Source organism: Rhinatrema bivittatum, chromosome 14 (genome assembly GCF_901001135.1).
Source record: "Rhinatrema bivittatum chromosome 14, aRhiBiv1.1, whole genome shotgun sequence".
Lineage (NCBI taxonomy): Eukaryota > Metazoa > Chordata > Amphibia > Gymnophiona > Rhinatrematidae > Rhinatrema > Rhinatrema bivittatum.
Window position 1 is genome coordinate 56,386,224 of NC_042628.1, and position 25,224 is coordinate 56,411,447.

Here is a 25,224-nt window from a genome sequence, read left to right on the forward strand (position 1 = left end):
CAGGGGCCCCGTTTGTTTGGAGGATGCGGATCACTTCTGTCTCGCGGCATGGCTTTTGAGAGGCAACGTCTAAAGAAAAAGGCTATTCAGATGCGGTGGTAGCCACGTTACTGCGGTCCAGAAAGCAGTCTACGTCCTTGGCTTATGTACGTGTCTGGGTAGTTTTTGAGGGAGTGGTGTATCAGCCGAGGGCTAGATCCCATTTCCGCTTCCGTCTCTGATATTCTGGCTTTTTCTTCAGGGCCGGTCTAGCCAAAGGGCTTTCTTGTAGTACCCTTCGTGTACAGGTGGCGGCGATTGGTTGTTTGCGGGGTAAGGTTCGCGGTTCCTCTCTGGCCCTGCATCCCGATGTCTCTCGTTTTCTTCGGGGGGCTAAACATCTTCGTCCACCACTACATCATCCATGTTCCTCCTGGAATCTAATTGGGTCCTTTCTTCTTTGTCTACGGCTCCGTTCGAACCCTTAAAACGGTCTAACTCTTAAGGATCTTACTTTAAAGACCGTTTTCCTGGTTGCGATTACCTCGGCTCGGAGAGTCTCGGAATACAGGCTTTGTCTTGTCGGGAGCCATTCCTGCGGATTTCAGATACGGGAGTTTCCCTGCGGACGGTTCCGTCTTTTTTGCCAAAAGTGGTGTCACCGTTTCATTTTGAACCAGTCTATTGAGCTTCCCGCTTTCGCAGGTGCTGAATATTCCAACCCGCAATGGAAAGAATTGCGGAAGTTGGATGTGCGGAGGGTTCTCCTCCGTTATCTAGAAGTCACTAACCCTTTCCGGGTGTCGGATCATCTCTTTGTTCTATTCTCGGGCCCAAAGAAAGGAGGCCCGGCTTCCAGGACGACAATCGCACGGTGGCTTAAAAGAGGCCATCGGCTCAGCGTACGTGTTTACGAGGGAAGCCTATCCCGAACGGTCCTCAGGGCTCATTCGACAAGAGCTCATGCTGCGTCTTGGGCGGAATCTTCTCAGGTTCGCCTCAAGAGATTTGTAGAGCAGCTACCTGGAAGTCCTTACATACCTTCATAGACACTATCGGTTTGGATGTTCAGGCTGCAAATTCTGGGGGTTTTGGAAGAGAGGGTACTCCGAGCGGGACTCCTCTGCTTCCCACCCTCGGTAATTTAGCTCTGGTACATCCCAGGTGTCCTGGACTGATCCTGGTACGTACAGGGAAAGGAAAATTAGTTTCTTACCTGATAATTTTCGTTCCTGTAGTACCAAGGATCAGTCCAGGATCCCGCCCGTACTGTTCTGAAGAAACGGAGAGTCCGCTCATTTCTTGTTAACTATTCCGGTTATTGCTTCGTTCCCCTCGTTTTGGGTTTCTGTTCCGGTGGGGGGTCCTTGAATGGCTCCCTGTTAAGGTTAGTTATTTAGTTGGTTGTTCTATTTTTTTGTCTACTTTGACATTACGTATGACTGAGGGCTGTGACTGGCACAGGAGCATATGTAGCTCCGCCCACAAGTTTTAATCTGTCTCCATCTACTGGTGAGGGGTCACAACCCAGGTGTCCTGGACTGATCCTTGGTACTACAGGAACGAAAATTATCAGGTAAGAAACTAATTTTCCTTTCACTAGTTCTTTCTACCACAGCACCCTGGAGCAACAGCATGAGCATGAAACTTCAAAATATCAACTTGCCTGTTTCTTAGCTATATCACGCCCATATTTGGTCTTATTTCTAGTTTCTCCTTTCTTTGTTGTCTTGGTGTATTTTATTTCATGTATTTTTACTCTGTTTTTTAAAAATAAAAGTTATGTACTTTTTATTATGGTCTCATGGCCTGTTTCTTTATTTTTGTAATCTCTTTTAGCCAAGTCCACTCATTAGCTGTTCATACTGTATTCAGGTTGCACCTCCCCCACCACATAACAGCAGGAGTGTCCAAGTTTCAAAAACTTATTTATGACAGGGTACAGGAATTCTACTTATCCAGAAAATGCATTCTTCACATAGTTCTCTGCAAAGTTTGAGGGTATGTTAGAATCTAATAAATGCTGTTCATGTCAAAGTAGAGACATGAAAAGAAGAGCTCCAGAGTTCCACAGAGAGAATCTGCTACGCCCTTTCCATGCCTCTGCCCCTCTACTTCAAATCTTCTGCTCTCTACCCACCTCTGTTTCTTTGTCTTTCTCTGATCAACCCTTTGCCTCTTTCTGGCATTTCAGGCATAGTTATTCATTGTTGGGATATGTTCAGTCACACCCAGCTTCCAATCCCACTATTGTCACTAACTTTCAGTGTGTGACCTTCAACATCAAGTCACTCAGAGTTGTTTCACCTGCCGTATGACTTCTAATCCCATTACTGACACCAACTTTCATTGTGTGACCTTCAGCATCAAGTCATTCAGAGCTGTGTCACCTGCACAGCCAGCTTCCAGTCCCATTACAGCCAACAATTTTCATTGGGCGACATTCAGAGATGTCACCTGCACAACCAGCTTCCAATTTCATCACCGCCAGGTTGAGTGAGTCATTTAACTTTGTTGTGCTCAAATCTAGCAACAAATGCAAACTTTGTCATTGCACATATTTCTTCCTCCCCTTCCCCACCCCATAAACGCAATGTTCCCTGTATGTACCTGGATCAGTCCAGACTCCCGGGTCTTGCCTCCTCTCCAGCAGATGGAGACAGAGAAGTTTTAACGGACTCCTATACCCCTAAGGTGCCACCTAGAGTCTGTCAGTATTTCTCTGTCTCCAGCAGATGGTGGAGGTGCAAAACCTTTAGTCTGGGTTCAGTGTTAGGATTAGGTGTTAGTGACAGGATTTGTCTAAAAAAAACAAAAAAGGGAAGAAGAAGAAAGGATATAAGGGAGAGCAGAACTAAAGTTTATTGAAAAAAAAAAAGGCAAAGCACAGGCAGCTAACTGTTTCAGCCTCACAGAGGGTTTCTAGGTCCTGGTGGGACCAACCCCCCTGGTAGCAGAGGCTAGAGAGCAGAGGGTTGGAAACCCTGATACTGCCCGTGGCTGGGGGTGATACAGGGGAGCCTGGTTCACTCACCCTCAGCAGGCCAGCACCTGAAGAAGAACAGAAAAAAAAAATCGCGGAGGTATTTATTTCTTACTGGTGACCGGCCTAGCGTTTGCTGCTGTTTTCTCTGTCCTCTGCTCCAATGCTTGATCGCGTGCCGCACAGCTCCCGGGGGTCCTCTTTTTCACCCGCGATTAATTTTTCGGGCCCACTTTAAATTGAGGCCAGGGATCATGCCATGTGGCGTGGCCTGCTCTGCATGCGGCAGTGTGTGCGCGCGGCTCTCTTGCGCCGGGATTTGCACCGGCTGCTTGTCGGGAGGGGAGGGCTCATTCAGGAAGGCAGTGCAGCACCAATCAGGCAGGGACAAGCTCCCAAGCGTGCCGGGAGCCTGAGAGGCCCGATTGGCAGCATCAGCCCGCTGGATCCCTTTCTCCTCCGTGCAGGGTCTGAGGCCTTATTAAAAACGTTCAGGGACCAAGAAAGAGCAGTGCTGGGGGAGGGGAGCTCCCCACCACCTCTCTCGCCTCGGCTTCCGGCCCCTGGGGGGGGCGAAAGTCTGGCCGATCATGATGGCTCCTCAGAGGATGGACAGGAGAAGGACTCGGATGAGTCTTCTTCCTCATTCTCCGAATTTGTTTTACTGTTGCACAAAGTCTTCAAGGCCCGTAAGGCAGCGAAGAGCCACAGTTTCAAGGTACCACGACAACTCCCAGTGACAGCGGGGGCTGGGAAAGGACTCTCTTTGCACAAACGCGCCAAGCCACCTGGGGGATTAGAGGGCCCCAAGGCAAAACGCCCTCTCCGGTCTCTTTCCTGTCCGGGGAACAGTTCGAATTCGAACGTCTCGGATGAGGGACAGTCCCCTCCGCAAGCCCCTGGTGAGGGGCCGGATGCGGATCCGGATCATCAACTCCATCTAGCCAAGCAAGGGGGGTCCCCTATGGTGGAAGGCGATGACTCCAAAGTGGTTTGTCTGTTCCGGAAGGATGAGCTGGGTCCCCTTATCCCAGCCATTCTGGAGGAGCTAAGAATTGAAGTTCCTCCAGAGGATTCCCGGTTTGGGGCTATGGATCCGGTGATGGTGGGGCTCAGAGGCTCAGCTCGGTCTTTTCCCTTTCATATGTCGGTTACGGATCTTTTGTTCAAGGAGTGGGACACTCCATACCTTGGTTTGAAAGTGAGACGAGCTATGGACAAATTGTACCCCGCTCCCGGAGGAGACCCTGGACCTACTCAAGGTCCCTAAGGTGGATGCCGCGGTCTCGGTGGTGACTAAGAAGACCACTATCCCAGTCACAGGGGCCACTGCCCTGAAGGATTTGCAGGATTGCAAAGTAGAGTTACAACTCAAAAAGAATTTTGAGGTTTCAGCTCTGGGAGTCCAGGCCGCTATATGCAGTAGCTTCGAGCTACGAGCCAGTCTCCGATGGGTGCAGGATTTACAGGCAGCAGCATCCCTTTCCGACGCTGAAGCAGTGCAGGCCAGCTGTCTGGAGGCTGCGATGGCTTACAGCGTGGATGCGCTTTATGATATGTTACGGACATCGGGCAGAACCATGGTCTCGGCAGTTTCAGCTCGCAGGCTCCTCTGGCTTAGAAACTGGTCGGCGGATGTTTCCTCTAAGGTGCAGCTTGGTTCCTTGCCCTTCAATGGAAAACTGCTTTTGGGCAAGAATTGGAAGACAGCGGGTGAGATTTCGGGGGAATCGCCGTTTTCGCTCCTCATGGTCCACCGGATCGTCGTTTCATCAGAGTACCAGCCGCCAATCTTTGTGGAATCAGTCTTTCCGAGGCCGCCGCCCTGCCAGAGACGGTGCCCCTCAGTCCTGTGAGGGTCCCAAGTCCGCACAATGAAGCGAGGCCGGTCCACTCTTCGGTTCCCAGGATAGGGGGAAGGTTATCCCTTTTTCTAGAGGAGTGGACTAACTTAACCACAGATCCTAAGGAAAATGGTCAATACAACAACGAAAGATTGCTTTTACAGATTACAGGTCTTAAAACGACTTAAACCTCTCTTATTCTTCCAAGACTTCAGGACAGTCCTCCAAGCGCTACTGTTCGCCAAAATAGACTACTGCAGCACCCTTCTACTAGGACTTCCCAAATCTACTACTAAACCTCTGCAGATGATTCAAAATGCGGCAGCAAGATTGTTAACCAGTACCAGCCGCTACGAACACATATCACCAATTCTCAGGAACCTACACTGGTTACCAGTAAATTACAGAATTCTATACAATCAATCACCTTAATCCATAAAACCATCCATCATCAACTTCAACTTGACCTGGAAATACCTTTCAAACTCTACTCCTCTATCAGACCAACTAGAGACATTTACAAAGGCACTCTTAATGTTCCCCCCACTAAAGCCACATGCCTCGCTACGACCAAAGACAGAGCCTTTTCGATAGCAGGCCCATCGATCTGGAATAGTATCCCATCAAACCTCAGACTGGAGCCATGCCTTTTAACTTTCAGAAAAAGACTTAAAACCTGGCTCTTTCAACAAGCCTTCCCTGAACCACCAGACAATCACTAGTCGGCCTTCATTCCTACCCGGTCTGGCACTCCGTTTCTCAAAGAAAAAATAAATGGACTCTGAGACATTCAGGTTAAAGCACCATCCTTAAGTTTTTAACCTGTACACTCTATGGTAAAATTTCTTTTACCGGCCTATCTTCTTTCCAGCTTGTTGCAAGCTTCCAAGTTCTCTCCCCCTGTTGATTGTAACTTTGACTTATTCCTACTTATTGTTATCTTTCGTTTACGTGAATTTGTTACTCTAGTTTTTTCCCTTTTTTTCCCTTTGTTAAATTGTAAACCGATCCGATATGGTAATTTACTATGAATGTCGGTATAAAAAACTGTTAAATAAATAAATAAATAAATAAAATCAATGGGTCCTAGGTATAATAGAGCACGGCTACGCTTTAGATTTTGCTCGCCCGATCCACAAGCATTACATAGTTTCCCCTTGCATGTACTACCAAAAATGCCAGGTGGTGCAAGACACTCTGCAGCGCTTACAGGACTTGGGCGCCATAGTTCCGTTACCCGAAGGAGAGCTCAGACAAGGGCACTACTCCATCTACTTCGTGGTGCCCAAGAAGGAGGGCACTTTCCGTCCCATTCTCGATCTAAAAAGGGTCAATCGCATTCTAAAGGTACCTCGGTTTCGGATGGAAGCTCCTCGCTCGGTAATAGCATCAGTTCGCAAGGGAGAGTTCTTGGCATCCCTGGATCTGACAGAAGCTTACCTGCACATACCTATACATCTGGATCATCAGAAGTATCTGAGGTTCGCAATCCTGGGACATCTTTTCCAGTTTTACGCCCTTCCATTCAGTCTGGCGACAGCGCCCAAAGTATTCACCAAGGTTATGGTGGTGGTGGGAGCGGCCCTGCGAAAGAAGGGGATACTGGTACATCCTTACTTGGACGACTGGCTGATTTGGGAAAAATCAGAACATCTCTGCAGGGCAGCGGTTCAGAAGGTGCTACAGTTGTTGAGCTCACTGGATTGGGTGGTCAACCCCAAGAAGAGTCACCTGGTTCCTTCCCAGTCCTTGGAGTTTTTGGGGGCTCGATTCGACACAATCTTGAGGAAGGTTTATCTGACAGAGGAGAGGCTATCCAAGCTCATCTCTCCTTGTGATCCATGTCTCGTCCTTGTGATCCATGTCTCGTCCCAGGGTCTGGGATTACTTGCAGGACCTGGGTTCAGTGGCTTCCACTCTCAACCTGGTGCCATGGGCCTTTGCGCATATGCGTCCTCTTCAGTCGGCCTTGCTTTCATGGTGGAACCCCCTTTCCCAGCGATTCCATCTTCTCCTGCCACTGACAGACTCGGCGCGCTCCAGTCTTCTTTGGTGGCTTTCCCCACACAATTTACGCCGGAGGGTTGATTTGGAAATTCCAGCTTGGACAGTAGTGACCTCTGATGTCAGCCTCTCCAGCTGGGGAGCTGTTTGTCGAGGGATGGTGGTGCAGGGACAATGGACAACAGCAGAGTCCTCCTGGTCGATCAGTTGACTGGAAACTAGAGCGGTTCAGTTAGCGCTCCAAGCACTCCTTCCCTTAGTCGAGGGGAGATCAGTGAGGGTACCCTCTGACAATGTGACAATGGTGGCTTATATCAATCATCAGGGCGGAACCAGGGGTCATCTGGTGGCAATGGAAGCTCAGCTCTTAATCACCTGGGCAGAGCAATACCTGTACAGGATAGCGGCCTCTCACATTGCCGGAGTGGACAATGTATAGGCGGATTTTCTCAGCCACCACCAGTTGGATCCAGGGGAGTGAAAACTCTCCGAAGAGGCCTTCCATCTTCTGTGCGACTGCTGGTCCAGAACAACTGTGGACCTGATGGCAACGTACCACAATCCAAGTCTCCCAGGTTTTTCAGCCGCTGATGGGAGCCAGGGGCTGAAGGGGTAGATGCTCTGGTCCTCCCCTGGACAAGAGACATCCTGTTGTACGTCTTTCCGCTGTGGCCATTGGTCAGCAAGGTTCTTCGCTAAATTGAGGTTCATACAGGCAAGGCGAGTCTTGTGGCGCCAGAGTGGCTGAGTTGCCCGTGGTTTGCGGTTACCCTCCTGAATCTAGCGGTAGACGGTCCGCTGAGGTTTCGTCCATCTCAGGATCTCCTGCATCAGGGACTGTTTGTTTTGGAAAGGCAGATCGCTTTTGTCTAGTGGTATGGCTTTTGAAAGGTGGAGATTAAGGAGTAAGGGTTACTCGGATTTGGTCATGGCCACGCTCTTACAGTCCCGTAAGATCTCTACCTCCAGGGCATACGTTAGAGCTTGGGGGGTGTTTGAATCCTGGTGTCTAGAACGCAGAGTGCATCCGACCAGGGCTTTGATTCCGGACGTGCTGGATTTCTTGCAGGCAGGGTTAGCCAAAAGGTTGGCGTTCAATTCCCTAAGAGTGCAGGTGGCGGCCCTGGGTTGTTTTCGTGGCAAGGTGCAGGGGGGTCCCTAGCCTCTCATCTGGATGTGGCTTGTTTCTGAGAGGAGCTAAGCATTTGCATCCTCCGGTCTGGAGCCCTTGCCCCTCGTGGAAGCTGAATTTGGTTCTCCGCGCCCTTTGTAATGTTCCCTTTGAACAATTGAAATGCGAGACCCTAAAGGATCTGACGTTGAAGGTAGTTTTTCTGGTGGCTATTTCGTCGGCCTGGTGTCTTTCCGAGATTCAGGCCTTATCTTGCAGGGAGCCTTTCTTACGGATTTCAGAAGCAGGAGTTTCCTTAAGAACAGTTCCATCCTTTCTCCTGAAGGTGGTGTCCTCATTTCATTTGAATCAGTCAGTGGAGTACCCTTCCTTCGCGGGCCTGGATTCTTCTACTCCAGAGTGTAGAGAGTTAAGGAAGTTGGACGTAAAGAGGGTGTTGTTGCGTACTTGGAGGTTACGAATAATTTCCATCTCTCGGACCATCTGTTCGTCCTGTGGAGTGGACCCAGGAGGGGTCATAACGTTTCAAGAGCCACTAGGGATGTGCAGCAGGGACGGATACGTTTGATTCGGTATTCGTATTCGTCAGGACCCAAATCCGTTACATCCGTTTTCAGGGGGTCGGCCGGCGCCATCTTGTGCTCCTACCATGTGACAGGGACCGACCAATGGCACCGGTAGCTGGACCACCAGGGACTTTTGGCAAGTCTTGGGGGGGGTCAGGAGGGTGGGTGGTTTATTCGTTAATGATATGTTGCATTCGTGGGGGTTCACCATACGTTTCATAACCCGACAAATGCAACGAATAGGGACCTATACGTTGCGGATTGCGCATTCGTTCAAAACGAATGCACATCCCTAAGAGCCACTATTGCACGTTGGCTAAAGGAAGCCATTGTGTTGGCATACCTTGTGCAGGGCTGTCCAATTCCAGTCACTTAAAGTTCATTCTATTCGGTCACAGGCAGCCTTGTGGGCAGAATGTCAACTGGTGTCGCTGCAAGAGATTTGTAGAGCAGCTACCTGAAAATGTACACATACCTTTGTGAGACATTATCGTCTAGATGTCCGGGCTCCAGAGCACGGTTCCTTCGGGGCCAGTTTTCTCCGAGCGGGACTCTCTTAGTCCCACCCTGGTTAGGGAAGCTTTGGTACATCCCAGGAGTCTGGACTGATCTGGGTACGTACAGGGAAAGGAAAATTGGTTCTTAACTGCTAATTTTTGTTCCTGTATTACCTCAGATCAGTCCAGAGTCCCACCCATGGGAAGAGGCAGAGTCCGCTTGGCCGGTGGTTATTCATATTCTGAAGATTTATCGACTGTTATACTGTATGCCCCCCTTTACCGAGTAAGAATATGGGCATGATTTCGTTCAGTACGTTACAAGGTTTCATTCCCTCTGCTCTTCGGGGGGGGGGGGGGGGGGGGGGCGGAGTTTGGTTTCACTGGAAGTTATGGTTTAATCTTTTTCTGCTTGGGTACAGTGTAATACTGACAGACTTCAGGTGGCACTTCAGGGGTATAGGACGGAGTCTGTTAAAACGTCTGTCTCCATCTGCTGGAGGGGAGGCAAGACCCAGGAGTCTGGACTGCTCCGTGGTACTACAGGAATGAAAATTAGCAGGTAAGAACCAATTTTCCTGCGTTCAATGTTGGAAAAAAAATGAAGTGGACAACCTGGTCTCCCAGTTTCATCTTTTCTGGCAAGATAACTGAAAGGGTATCCTATATGAGGACAGAGCCTACCCTGCAGCCCTTCAGTATTTGTCTGTCTCCAGCAGGTGGATCAGCTCACCCTTCGGTCTCCTGATTTAGGCTAGTCAGCTTTCTTTTTTCTTCTTGGATCAAGCAAGTACTTATTCCTTAGGGATTCTAATAAAAAAAAAAAAGAGTTTAATTTTTAGTCTGTGCAGGAGACGGTCCCGGCTCCTAGCTCTTGCCGGACTCAGGGGGGCTTTGCCCCTTGTGCTGAGCATAGCCTGAGTCCGTGATTGCTTCCAGGTGTGGGGACCGAGGCTGGTGGTCCAGTCGTTCATCTCCACCCCCCCCACCCTCGGCTGCCTAGGGAGCATGGTGCTCCATTGTTGTGCTCAGTTTGGGTTTTAAAAAAAAAATTAATAAGAATTCTTAAACCTTTGTCCTGGGATTCGAAACGGCAGCCAGATAGACAGGAGCGTGCAGGCTTCACTCCCCTGCCTCCGCTCCTGCTGGCAGGGCTGCCAATCATTTCTATTTTTAACTTTTTTTTCTTCAGCGTGCGGCTCCTCTTCACTGAGGATGCCGTGGCCAGCAGCCTGCCTAGCGTGTGGGGAGCCCTCGTTGTGCGAGGGGCTCTGCTCAGCCTGCCTGCCGGGTGAGGAAGGCCCCTCCTCGGCAGGGCAGGCAAATTTAGCCCGGGGACGGAACCCCCAGCGCATGGCCAGGCCGTTCCCGGGTCGGCAAATCCCGGGAACGGTGGCCATTTTGGGAATTTCTGCAGCTCCCGTTTCAGTGCTGCCTGGGGCTGGGGAGCCAGAATTTTGCGATTTTTTTTTTTTTTTTTTTTTTTTTTTTTTCCCCTGATTTGAGCCCCGAGGCCCCCCAGGATGTGGTCCCTGACCCCCCTAGCCCCCTCCCCCCCCCTCCAGGAAATCCAAGGCTCGTTTTTCCTCAGAATTTGTCCTACTCCTGCATAAATCCTATTTGGCTAGCTTGCAGAAGGAGGAGGAGGACTCTTCCCCTGGCCCCCCCCCCCCCCCGGCAAAAATTCCGCGCCCCGTGCCATTACCTGTTTGCCCTGCTGTAGAACCTCTGGGGGTCTGTTTGGGTGCGGGTGGCCCCAGTTATTCCGGATCCCGATCCCACTTCAGATTTAGTGAGCACCCTCCCACCCCTGGAGGGGGACGATCCTAGAGTTCTACGCATGTTTCAGTGTGAGGAGTTGGAGCCCCTCATCCCCTTTGTCCTCCAGGAATTGGGGCTGGAGGGGCCCCCTGCGGATACCTTTACGGCCTCTTTGCCCAAAGATATGGACCCGGTCCTGCCGAGACTCAGGGCCCCGGTAAGCGCTTTGCCCTTTCATCCTATGCACAAGTTGCTGCTCTTGCGTGAATGGGAGGCTCCCGAAGTGGGACTCCGGGTGGGTCGGGCTATGGATAAGCTCTACCTCCTCTAGGAACTTATCCAAACCTTTTTTAAACCCAGTTACACTAACTGCCATAGCCATATCCTCTGGCAACGAATTTCAGAGCTTAACTATGCACTGAGTGAAAAAGAATTGTTTTAAATGAGCTACCTGCTAACTTCATGGAGTGCTCCCTGTTCCTTCTATTATCTGAGACAGTAAATAACTGATTTACATTAACTTGTTCAAGTCCTTTCATGATTTTGTAGACCTCTATCATATCCCCCCTTAGCCATCTCTTCCCCAAGTTGATCATCCCTAACCTCTTTAGTCTTTCCTCATAGGGCAACCGTTCCATGCCCCTTATCATTTTGGTCGCCCTTCTCTATACTTTCTTCAGTGCAACTATATCTTTTTTGAGATGTGGTGACCACATTATTCAAGGTGTGGTCTCACCATGGAGCGATACAGAGGCATTATGACATCTACTGTTTTATTTGCCATTCCCTTCCTAATAATTGCTAACATTCTGTTTTCCTCAGCACACTGAGCCCACGATTTCAATGACATCCACCCCAGAGGTGGCTGCATAGAGGCATAAAATAGATATACAGTTTAAATTCTTGGTATTGTAATTCTAATTAACATGATTGCTGTTATCACAGTATGCTTTCAGTAACTTTCACAGTACTAACCTTGCCCAGCGGTTTCGAGAAAACTCGTTTGCTTGGATCTTTTGACAACCTGCCTAACCGGTTCAGCTGCAGTCCGTATATGTGACGTACAGTGGAGCCAGCCTGAGGCAGGAGGCTCTCGTAGCGCCCTCAGGAGGAATGGAGGAAGAGGGGAGCAGCTCCCAGAGACATGACGGATGACCGAGCCTGATGAACCACTGGGGAAATGACGCTGGTCTGGAGACTCCTGGCTCTCTGCGCCCTCCTGCAGACAGGTAGCTGGGGAACTGATGGCAAAGGGAAAGGGATTTTCTGCTTTTCATTTAACTGCACTATTTTTTCTTTGCCTCTTCTTTCTTTTTCTATTAGATCAGTTCTTTTCTTTTCTTTGTAACCCAGCTACACCCGTCTCTCTCCTCAGCAACTCCTATTTATTGCTCTTAACATTCCCCTGCCTGCGTCCTCTCCACTCGGCAGTTACTGTATCTCGGGTTTTTGCCCCTGAGCTCTCTGTGATACAGGGTTGAGTTGCCTTTGCTTGCAGGCAGGTTGGTGTAGAGTCTAAGACATAGTTTGTGCATTATTCTCATGGGAAATGCAGACTGAGGAAAAAAAAAACCATTTATAAGAGCTTAATATCCAGTACCCAGATCCAATGCACAAAACCAGAGGCCATATCAACTGGATGTTAAGAGACAACTGTCAGCTTGGAAACTCACTTGGAGTTCTATATTGGGGTCTCCAAAATTCAATGAATACGAAATAAAGGTATGACAGAAAACTTTGTCTTTTCAGGAAAGAGCTTAGACTGTTATGAGTGCTTTGGGCCACCTTACAACTGCAAGGAGACCGTGAGAACATGCTATATGCAGCAAACGTCCTGCATCTGGAGAGCTTACACTTATATCAGTAAGTGCTTCTTCTGTCTCCCCATTTTCTTTCTTTCTCTCCTGTTCATCATCCATAACTCATAAGATTTAGCAGGGATTGACCACCCCTTGGATATGGTGATAAGAAGGTGAGGTGAGGTGGATATGGCAATTATATTGCTGCTAATGGTCAGGATGATGGCAATAAAAACAGTGGTGGATATAGGATGATAAGAATTAGGATAATGATTCAAGTATCAGTGGGAAGAAGATTGTGATGGTAATAATGGAGGCTATGATGGTGATGGCGAAAGTTATGATGATGATGATAGTAAAGATTATAATGTTGATATTTGATGATGACAATGACTGTGATGGTGATGATAGTGAAGGATAGGAAGGTGATAATGATGAGAGTGAAGACTATGATGATCATGAGGATGATAGTAAGGTTATGATGGTGACAGTGATGTGACTATGATAGTAAAAATTATGATGGTGATAGTTATAATAGTGAAGGTGATATTTGATGATGACGGTGACTGTGATGGTGATAATGATGATAGTGAAGGTTGAGTATGATAGTGAAGGTTATGAAGGTGATAATAATCTATGATGATGTTACAATGCTGGTTATGGTGATACAGACAATAATGGTGATAATGATGATGCTGATAATTATGCTGCTGCTAATGATATCTAGGATTATAATGGTGTAATGAAGATAATGATGATGGAGATTCTAATCCTTTTTTGGCTTATTTTGCCACTGGCAATGATGGTGAAGAGGATGGAGATTAAGATGGCAATGATAGTGACCCTAGACCAAGATGGCCGCTGAGGAATGAATGGCAAACGCTGAGCTCCAGAGCTTACTTTCTTTGCTTTGTTAAAAATTTCCTGAATTTTCTTATTTCCTTGGAATTCTTTTGTGGTATATTGCCACATACGAAGTGCAAAGCAAAAATAAGAGAATTTACCTCAACTCCGATTCCGACTTCAAGGCAGCCCCGGATCGAGGAGGTTTTTGCCAGACTAGTGCAACCATCGCCAGAGGGAGGGGTCGCTGGTGGATTCAGCAGAGAGCAGACACTGAGCCCCTTGGCCGTCAAAACATCATTGAGCCCAGGCGCGCCAACCACACCTGATTACAGCTGCTCTGTTGGAGGAAAAAACGGCTTCGGAGGAAGGCATCCAGAGAAGGAGTGACGGACGTACACTGCCTTCGGAGAGCCCGAAGTTAACAGGCTCCAGGGGCCTAGTAGACAAAGCACAGCATCGAGCTGGGAAAAGAGGTGAGCCCTTGGAGGAGAGCAGGGGAGAAGGGGAAATACGAGTAGTATGTGAAGTCTCTGAACTTAATCCAACTAAAGTAACTTTAGCAGAAATCTTGAAGGCTATATCATCCATGGAAAAGTCGATAACATCATTGACATTATTAGTGAAAGAAAGTATTGAAAAACATCTGAATATAGAAAATAGAGTTGAAAAAATTGAATCCACTATCATTGGAGTTGAACAAAAGGTGGCAGAGTTGGAAAAAATCCAAGAAAATTTGATCAAATCTGAAAATCTTCAGATGATTAAAATGGAAAATCTTGAAAAATACTTAAGAAGAAACAAGAATACTCAATTTTCCTAAGTTGAGATTACTTGCACATCGGGAACTGTTTAAGAGTTATTTACAGAATATACTTAAAATCCCTGAACAGGCAATGCCAACAATTGTTAGAATATATTATTTACCTCAAGTTGATAAAGGGAAGAACCAAGGACAGGATGAGAAGGAGAATGTCTCGTTCGATTTGACATCCATATTGGAAAAATCTCATGAACTAATTGTGGAAGAAAGAGCTACCCTTTTTGTGCAGTTTGCTACTTCGTCAGATAGAGATTTAATCTTGAGAACTTTTTTTCGTAATCAGTATCAAAAATTCTATGGATATCCATTAAAAGTGTTTCCAGATATAACCAAGAATACCCATATAAAAAGGAGAAGATTTATAGCTATGAGAGAGGAAGTTCTAGCGAGAGGGGCTAAGTATATGCGCCGCTACCCATGTTATTGCCTGATTATCCATCAGAATTCAAGATATATATTTAGAGAACCTGAACAACTACGAGTGTATCTGGATTCCCACTCTAATTAAACTCCAAGGGTGGGATGGCTTTAAGTTTAAAGGCACTGGTTAATTTTGAAGCAATATGTAAATTATGCATGTTTGTATTTTCCTAGTATTTCTGCTTTAACTAGCAGGAACCATAATCTGGAACACAATGCCTCCAGAGATCAGACTACAAAGTGATCTAAAGACATTCAAGAAAAGTTTAAAAACATGGCTTTTTAAACAAGCATTTTACAAAGAGACAAAAGAATAGAGAGAAATTATTCAGGAAAAAACAGAAAGGCACAGACATATAGTAAGTAGAACTTTACAATAGATTAGTCTATGAACTCTACACCACAACAAACATAACTGTAATACTATGTGTGATAAAACTACTTGTGTAAGTACCTTGGTACAACTGATCATGAACTACTTCGCGAAATGTCTATGTCTAATGATATATTGTAACCGAACCTTTAACGGCACCTGTTAGAATGTACTATAGTACGCTTTTACCCTCATTAAATATGTGCCTACATGTAAACCGTTGCGATGGTATTTAACTTAGCAACGGTATAGAAAAGTTTTTAAATAAAATAAATAAAACTACATTTTGGTCTCTCAATTTCCTATAGACAGAGACACAAAGGGAAAAATTGATATTTTTGATTTAAAATTTGTCTCTTTATATTGTTAATCCTGATTATGTAGTCACATTCTAGAACTGCTGTTCTGTACATTATTTGAAAAATTCAATAAATAAATAATAATAAAAAAAAAAGATGGTGATGATAGTGTTGCTGATAATTAAACAGAAAAAAGCATAGAGAGAGGCAGACCACCTGAACAGCACAGTGCAGTGGTGGAAAAACAATAAAAAAGGGAAAAGTATTTTGGATAAATTCAATGATAAAATATTATATATTGTACTGTATAAAATGTAAAGGATAAATAAAAATGCAGTAGCAACTCACAAGTAATTGGTTTAATAGAAAAGCTGTAACGCTGAAACCCCAACATGACTATGTTCCAGCAAGCTACCTGCATTAGGGACAAACTCACAATGAACATGGCTGTGGTGGGGTTTTAGTATTCAGCTGTGCTTTTGTATTCAGCTGGTTGCTTGTGATTTATGTATTGTATATTTTAAATTAAAATATTTATTATTATTATACCTATTATCCTTTACATTTTATGCAGTACAATATATATTATTTGTATCACTGAATTTATCAAAAAATGTTTTGTCTTTCTTTTGTTTTTCACCAATGCTTCACTGTGCTGATAAACAACTGTTGATAATGTTGGGGCTGATTATAGTATTGGGGTTGATGTTGTTGGGGTTGATGATAGTCAATGTGATGATAACAGTTTGGGGGCTAATGACAGAGCTGGGGCTGATGACAGTCAATGTCAAGACTGTGTTAAGCGTGCCATCCACGGCAGACCTGCGGCACGGCATTCTCACGTTCTTACAAGGACTCTAGCTTCTAGTTCCTCCTTGCTAGCGGCGGTGGGCAACCAGCTCCAACCTTAGGTCTCCCCCGGTGCCTCCGGCTCCGCCATAGTCCCCAGTGATTCAGGTCAGGATACCATTGCTCATCAGGCCTCTCCACGTGGCCCATGGAGAGACGCCACTACCCGCACCTCTCCCTAGGCACACGGGCATTACTGATCCTTATAAAGGCCCGCGGTGGGAACCTGGCTGCGGCCTTGCATGATGACGTCAAACTCTTCAATGTATTTATGCTCAGGCCACTCCATAGCGTTGCCTGTGCAACAGGTCTCCTTGCTTTTCGAGTACTCGTTGCTGTAGAGATTCGTCTCTACCCTTCATTTACGATCCTTGTTATTCTTGGTTCCTGTTCTCTACATTCCTGCCCTGCCTATGCTTTGGATTGATTGCACGGACTTCGACCTCGCTTCGCCTGATTATGCTACAGCCTGTCTCCAGACCCAGTCCACCACTATGCCCGACTACTCTACAGCCTATCTCCAGACCCAGACCTCCACTACGCCTGACTACGCTACAGCCTATATCCAGACCCAGACCTCTGCTATGCTTGACTAAACTACAGCCTATCTCCAGACCCAGACCTCTGCTACACCCGACTATGCTACAGCCTACCTCCAGACCCAGACCATTGCTTTGATTGACCAACGCTATTGACTTCTCCGTGATCCAGACCATTGCTTCGATTGACTAATGCTATTGACTTCTCCATGATCAGATATCAGCATCGCTTGCCATGACATTTGTCTTGCCGCTGGCCCTGATCTAAACCTGTCATTTGATGCCTCTCCTAGCCTACTCCCTGGACGTGGACTTAATAGGCTTCGGCCTACCCTTGCTCGAGCGCCCCCAGTCAGCCTTTGTTCCATTGGTGCCCGAGTTCCAGTACCTAACCCAGTCCAGAGTAGGACCATGTCATCCAGCACCAGCTGTCTCTGGGCTGAACCAATCTCTTTTACTATTCAACCTCAATGCCCACATAAGTCCTGCCGGCCTCGGCATCCAAAGACTCAACCCGCGGGGAATGAGGGCTGGTATAGGTGAAGCTCCAGTGGCCTCTGCCTATCAGCCCACTCCACCTGCCAATGGTGGATACCTGTAGGTCCTCACCTACAGGTTGCGTCAACCCCACCTTAGCCCAAGGGTCCACCTCCGACGCAACAGGTTGCAAAGGCCATGGACTTGGTGCCCAGGCCTGGCATCCAAGGTACAAGAACAGCAGCAGTTCCTTGAGGCATTGGCCTCCTCCATGGATCGCCTTCATTCCCGGCTTGATGCCCTCACTAATAATCCAGTTTCTATTCCGGCTCCTCCTCATCCACAGCCATCTCCATCGATGCCTCGAGCCTTGTTGGCCCTCCCAGCGCCCCCGCGCTTCAATGGTGACTCCAGACCCTGCAGAGGGTTTATTAACCAATGTTATATGCAATTCACTCTTTAGCCCTCCTTCTTCCAGGACGAGTTGACTAAACTCACCTTCATCTTATCCCGCCTCGAAGGCGCTGGCTTGGGCTTCCACCCTATGGGAATGCTCGGATTCCTTGTTAAAGGAACTGACTCAGTTTGTGGCTGGTTTCGACTGACCTTCGATGATCCCAGGTGGCAAGCCGTGGCAAGCACTAATTTACTACATTTCCGTCAAGGTCAAAGAAGTCTCTTTGACTATATCATCGAGTTTCGGACTTTGGCTACTGAGCTCGCTTAGCAGGAAGACTGCCTCTGAGCTATCTACCTGGATGGATGTTCCTCGCAGCTGAAGGATGAGTTGACTGCAAGGGAGTTCCCTTCCTCTCTTGAAGACCTTATAGACTTGGCAGGCCAAATCGACCACCATCTCCAAGAGCGTCACCGGGAGAGTCGGATGCCCAAGAAACCTTCTTGGGTTCGATCCCGTTTGCCACCAATTACCAACCCCGCTCCAAGCAGGGATATTATGGTGGCTAAGATGGAAGAGCCCATGTAGTTGGGTCGTGGGCGGATGACACCAGAAGAGCACGGCGGAGACAAACCGGTCTGTGTCTGTATTGCGGAGCACCTGGCCGCCATCTACAGACTTGCCCTATCCATCCAGGAAACTTCCAGGCCCGAGTTCAGTAGGGGTCCTTAACTGGGGCACAACCTCTCCAGCCCCTCAGTTATCTGTACCAATTACCCTGATCTTGGATTTCTGGTCCTTTCCGATTCTTGCTCTGGTAGATTCTGGAGCAGGAGGTAATTTTATTCTCAAGGACCTTGTTCAGCTCTTGGGTATAAAAACCCGCTCACTTGCAACCTCCTTCTGTATCGCATCTATTTATGGAGAGCTGCTACCCGGCCGAATCTCTCTTACTACGAAACTTATCCAGCTATGCACTGGTACCTTACACACTGAGGAACTCGAATTGTTAGTATTGGAGAAATCCATCCATCCATCCATCCAGTAGTTCTTGGACTCCCTTGGCTACAGAAGCATTCTCCCCAATTCAACTGGGGCTCGTTGCAACTGGTGGAATGGGGTCCCACCTGCCACCAGTCCTGTCTCCAGAAAGTGATACCTCCATCCGTGGTTCCTCTGGCTGTCACATCTTCTGGCATACCTGCCCCTTACACAGACTTTGAGGACATGTTCTCCAAGCAAAAAGCAGATCTTCTTCTGCCTCTGTGAAGGTTTGATTGTCCCATCAATCTCCTTCCAGGGACCAGGCCTCCTCAAGGACGCACCTATCCCCTCTCTCTCCCTGAGAAGAGGGCTATGACAGAATACATCCAAGAAAATCTTGCAAAGGGCTTCATCCACCCCTCTACTTCTCCTGCTGGAGTGGGATTCTTTTTTGTGACCAAGAAAGATGGGTCACTTAGGCTGTGTATTGACTATAATGGCCTAAACACCATTACTCATAAGGATAAGTATCTCTTGCCATTAATTTCCAAACTATTCGATCGTCTTCAGGGTGTATCTATATTTACAAAGCTAGATCTACGCGGAACGTATAACCTGGTAAGAATCCGTCCCAATGACATTTGGAAAACTGCCTTTAACACCCGGGACGGGCACTACGAATACCTGGTGATGCCCTTTGGCCTCTGTAACACGCCCGCAGTATTCCAACAAATGATGAACAAAATTTTTAGGGATCTGCTGTACACCAAAGTCGTGGCTTACCTAGATGATATCCTTGTCTTTTCCAAAGACCTCGACACCCATCACACTGATGTCCGAACTGTCCTTCAACGCCTTCGTGAGAACCATTTGTTTGAGAAATTGGACAAATGTTTGTTCGAGAAATCCAGCCTACCCTTCCTTGGTTATATTATCTCCCAACAAGGGTTTTCCATGGACCCAGCCAAGTTAAAAGGAATCTGGGATTGGCCACAGCCTGTGGGTCTCAAGGCTCTCCAGTGCTCCCTGGGATTCCTCAACTACTATCGTCACTTCATCCCACACTACTCTACTCTGGCTGCTCCTCTTACGGCCTTAACTCACAAAGGTCGAGATATGCGAAATTGGACTCCGGAGGCCATCACAGCCTTCCATCGCCTCAAAGAAGCCTTCCAGAAAGGGTCCTGCTTGCATCATCCTGACCCAAATCGTCCATTCCTAGTGGAAGTTGATGCCTCCGTATTGGGGCTGGGGCAGTCCTGAGTCAACACACCGCTTCTGGTACCATAGTCCCATGCTTTTTCTTTTCCCAAAAGTTTTCATCTGCAGAGCAAAATTACAGCATAGGGGATCATGAATTACTCGCCATAAAACTGGCCCTCAAAGAATGGTGCCCGTGGCTAGAGGGTGCACAATACAAATTCACTGTGTTCACCCGATCATAAGAATCTGGAACATTTGAGTCAAGCCTAACGTCTCAATGACCGTCAAGGCCGATGGGCATTGTTCTTTTCCAGGTTCGATTTTGAACTTCGCTATCGTCCAGCCAACAAGAATCTCCGGGCAGATGCCCTATCATGATCCTTCAAGCCTGAAGACACTCTGGAAGAACCTAGTCACATAATAGACCTGGCCTGTATTTGTTTATCTGCCACTCACACAGTTCCCGCTGGAAAGACAGTCGTGCCCTAACGTCGCCGAGAGAGAGAACTCCACTGGGCACATGATTCCAAATTCGCTGGTCACCCAGGATGAGCACAAACCTTGGCACTGCTCCAACGGTTCTTCTGGTGGCCTACTATGGTCTCCGACGCTAAAGCATATGTCGAATCCTGTGACATCTGTGCACAGCAAAAACCCTCGGTCGGTCAACCCTCAGTCTACAACCACTTCCAGCACCCGAGGAACAGTGGACCCACCTGTCTACGGATTTCATCGTAGATTTGCCGCCATCAAAGGGCCACACCATAATATGGGTAACCATAGACCGATTTTCAAAAATGGCCCATTTCATCCCTCTATCGGGCCTATCATCTGCTCCAGAATTAGCATGTTTATTTTTCCACCATATCTTTAGATTGCATGGCCTACCCAAGGACATTGTTTCAGACAGAGGTCCCCAGTTCGTTGCTAGATATTGGCACACCCATTGCCGAAAATTCGGTATTAATATCAGTTTAACAACTGCCTGTCATTCCCAAGCTAATGGACAAGCCGAGCAAATGAATTGCTCCCTGTAGGCCTTCTTGCTCGCTTACATCAATGACCGCCAAGACAATTGGTCCAAACTTTTATCCTGGGCGGAGTTTTCTCACAACTCCTATATGGCCACTGCTACAGGAACACCACCATTCTCTATTGTCAATGGGAAACAACCATGACCACCATTGCCCATACCTCTATCAGTGCCATCTCCTGCGGCACAGGCTACTGCGGATGTCCTTAAGACGTTATGGGAGCAGACAAATCTCAGTTTGTGTCAGGCTGCTTCTTGGGCCAAGAGAACTGCTGACAGTCGAAGTTGCTCGGCTCCTGAATTCCTTCCTGGCCAGAAAGTCTGATTAAATACTCAGTATATCCGACTTCAAATACCGTTCCAGAGATTTTATACTAGATATATTGGACCTTTTACAGTTACCCGACGCATTGGACCCGTTACATATCAGCTTCGGCTGCCTCCTATGCTGGGAGCAATACATTTCATGTATTGCTCTTAAAACCTGTGGTCCTATCCTAGCCTGCCTGGAAGACTCCTGAGCCACCTCCACTTCTGGCAGAAACTGATATGACATCCAAGGTACACGAAGTCCTCGACGTCCAACATAGGGGCCGCCGGTGGGAATACCTCCTTTCCTGGGAGGGTTACGGACCTGAAGAAAATTCGTGGGGACCAGCTCAGAACATCCTGGATAAAACTCTCCTCCTGAATTATCATTGTGCCCATCTGGGCAAACCCCGACCTCCAAGAGTGGGGCGAAAAGGGGGGGAGTACTGTTACGCGTGCTGTCCGCGACAGACCCACGGCACGGCCCCCTCACCTTCTTACAAGGACTCCAGCTTCTCGTTCCTCCTCGCTAGCGGCGGTGGGCCGCCAGCTCTGACCTTGGGCCTCCCCCGGTGCCTCCGGCTCCACCATAGTCCCCAGCGTTTCAGGTCAGGATACCATTGCTCGTCAGGCCTCTCCACGTGGCCCATGGGGATTTGCCACTACCCGCGTCGTGCCCCTCCCTAGACGCGCGTGCATCACTGATCCTTATGAAGGGCCTGATGCGGGAACCTGGCTACAGCCCCGCCTTTGCAGCAGGGCTCCTCACTATTCGAGTACTCATTGCTACTAGAGATTCGTCTCTACTCTTCATTTCCGATCCTTGTTGTTCCTGGTTCCTGTTCTCTTCGTTCCTGCCCTGCCTATGCTTTGGATTGATTGCACGGACTTCAAGCTCGCTTTGCCTGACTACGCTACAGCCTGTCTCCAGACCCAGACCTCCGCTACGCCTGACTACGCTACAGCCTATATCCAGACCCAGACCTCCGCTATTGCCTGACTACGCTACAGCCTATATCCAGACCCAGACCTCTGCTACGCCCGACTACGCTACAACCTACCTCCAGACCCAGACCATTGCTTCGATTGAATAATGCTATTTATTTCTCCGTGATCAGACCATTGCTTCGATTGACCAATGCTATTGACTTCTCCGTGATCAGACCATTGCTTTGTTTGACCAACGCTATTGACTTCTCCGTGATCAGACCATAGCTTCGATTGACCAATGCTATTAACTTCTCCATGATCAGATCTCAGCATCGCTTGCCGCGACCTTTACCTTGCTGCCGGCCCTAATCCAAGCCTGTCATTTGACGCTTCTCCTAGCCTAATCCCTGGACATGGACTTAATAGGCTTCGGCCTACCTTTGCTCGAGTGCCCCCAGTCAGCTTTTGTTCCATTGATGCCCGAGTTCCAGTACCTAAGCCAGTCCAGAGTAGGACCACATCATCCATCACCTGCTGTCTCTGGGCTGAACTAATCTCTTTTGCTATTCAACCTCAAGGCCCACCTAAGTCCTGTCGGCCCCGGCACCCAAAGGCTCAACCCGTGGGGAACGAGGGCTGGTATAGGTGAAGCTCCAGTGGCCTCTGCCTATCAGCCCACTCCTCCTGCCAACTGTAGGGACAGTAGGGGCCTTGCCTATGGGTTGCGTCAACCCCACCTCGGCCCAAGGGTCCATCTCTGATGCAACAGATTGTATCAGGACTGATTTTGGTTTAGAGGCTGTTGGTGGCATTGGGACTGTTGACAATGTATTGGTGATGGTGTTGGGGCTGATTATAGTATTGGGGTTGATGATATTGTTGGAGATGAAGACAGTGAATGTGATGATAATAGTGTTGGGGCTGGAGATGGTATTGGCTGATGACAGTCATTGTGATGATTGTATTGAGGCTGATTTTGGTGTTGAGACTGTTGATGGCATTCGGGCTGTTGACAATGTGATGATGATGGTGTCAGGGCTGTTGATAATGTTGAGGTTGTTGATGGTATTGGGACTGATGGTGTTGGATTGATTATGGTATTTGACTGATGACAGAAAATATGATGACTATGATGGTGTTGAGGATGATGCCCAGGATAAAGGGACACACAGTAAAATCCTAACAAATTAGAAAAGTTAATAAATTGGACAACACAATAATAATGGGAGATTTCAATTACTACAATATTGATTGGTTACGTAAATGTCTCATCAGGACATGTTATGGAGGTAAAATTTCTAGATGCTATAAATGACTGCTTCATGGAGCAACTGGACCTGGAACCAATCAGAAGGGGGGCTACTTTAGATCTAATTCTCACTGCGATGCAGGATCAAGATGCAAGAGGTGCAAGAGGTAATAGTAGTGAAGCCATTTGGCAATAGTGATCATAATACAATCAAATTTAACAATATCACTGAAGGGAGGAAATTAAGGAAAACTACTGCAGTAGCATCTAACTTAAAAAAGGAGGCTAATAAAATAAGGAAATTTAAAAAAAACTAATAGAAGTGGTTGCAAAGGTTAAAAGTTTGCATGTGGTGCAGAAGCTATTTAAAAACACCAGCTTAGAAGCCCAAAAGAGATGGCAATCCGGTCTCCAAGATGGCGTCGGAGTGCTAGCTGTGTGAGCGTGGGCAGCTTACCTTTGGTAATTTTCCTGAAATTTTCTTGCCAATTATGCCCCATTCGGCCAGGAAACGGCGGGCGAAGGAGAGAGCCATCCCTGGGGAGCCCTCCGAGACGCCGAAAACAGGCCCAATGGACGTCCTCGTCCTAAGAAGTGCTTTGACTTCGGGGATCGAGCCGCAGGAGCTGGGAACCGAGTTGGAGGATATGCGTTCCCCGCCGGACTCAGAAACCACCTTGTCCCCGATGGTGAGGAAGGCCCCGAGGAATCCTGCGTCGCTGCGTGATCTGGAGCGAGACCCCGTAATCCCCCAAGCCGAAGTAGCTGGAGGATATATCCGGGCAAGGAGTCTCAATTCGGAAGAAACCAGCTATGAAGAACGCCCTGAGGGCCTTGGCGCGGCTATCGGCACTCCAGACAGAGGCTTAGAGGGTCCGTGTACACCGGGAAGCTCATCAACCCCGCAACAGATAAGTTTAAAAATTCCTCCTTTTTCTTTACCAAAACCTGCTCTGATATCGCTGGAAACAATATGGGAAGCTATGGAGAAACTTGGAAATCTGGTAATTGAACGAATTGAACCTATTGTGTCAACTATACAGGAACATGAGCTTCGTGTTAAAATGTTAGAGAATACAGTTAAAGTTTTACACCAACATCATGTGGAGAAAATACCTTTATTATTCTATTAAAGCCAGACATGACCTGATGGTTAAAGATAACTTGGCATTGCTAAGTAAAATTGAAAATTTGGAAAATACCTTAAAAAATAAAAACCTGCGCCTGGTGAATTTTCCAAAAGTTCCACATACTCTACCTAGAGATATGTTTAATAGATATCTCCAAGAAATACTGAAAGTGAGACAAGAGCAGATCCCACCATTAGTACGTGTGTTCTACATCACAGCGAAAGAAATAAGAAAAAGTGAAGCTGATAGACTATGAGGGATAATATGGAACTCTTGAGAGCAATAGGAGGAGAAAAAGAAACAGGAATTGGACTTAATCTTACAGATTTTCTGGAAACTTCTGATCAGGCTCTGGCTGAGCCTGCGACATTGATAGTAACATTTGCCATGGAAATGGATAAAGAATGGGTGCTGAAATTATTCTTTAAATATCGTTTTGAAAAATTTCTGGGAATGCAAGTCAGAGTGTACCCCGATGTTTCTAAAACTACCCAAAAGAAACGAAGGCAATTCCTGGTGTTAAGGCCTCAAGTATTACAAATAGGAGCAACATTTGTGTTGAAATTCCCATGCAAGTGTTATGTTAAATTTAAAGATAAATCCTTCTTGTTTTATACACCCTCACAATTAACACAGTTCCTGAGTGATGTTAGTAGAGCGTTCTTGAAGGGGTTCCCTTGTACTCGGTGGTAGGCGCCTCAAAATGTCTGAGAATGTAACCCCTCATAATTAATATAGTTTCACCCCTTAAAGCTAGTTGAAAGTTAAATTTTCCTCCTTTATTGTGAAATATTATGAGTA

At 47.4% G+C, this 25,224-nt stretch overlaps 1 protein-coding gene across 1 annotated transcript in view; it reads left to right on the top strand.

The window, feature by feature from the left end:
* The first annotated feature begins 11,562 nt into the window (after positions 1-11,562).
* The window catches only part of LOC115076043 (urokinase plasminogen activator surface receptor-like), a 40,204-nt gene continuing 26,542 nt past the window's right edge, over positions 11,563-25,224 (top strand). Inside the window, exons 1-2 of the mRNA XM_029577131.1 lie at positions 11,563-11,995; positions 12,516-12,629. Of these exons, the coding sequence (XP_029432991.1) occupies positions 11,947-11,995; positions 12,516-12,629 (163 nt within the window). The 5' untranslated portion in view covers positions 11,563-11,946. The remainder of the gene's footprint in view (positions 11,996-12,515; positions 12,630-25,224) is intronic.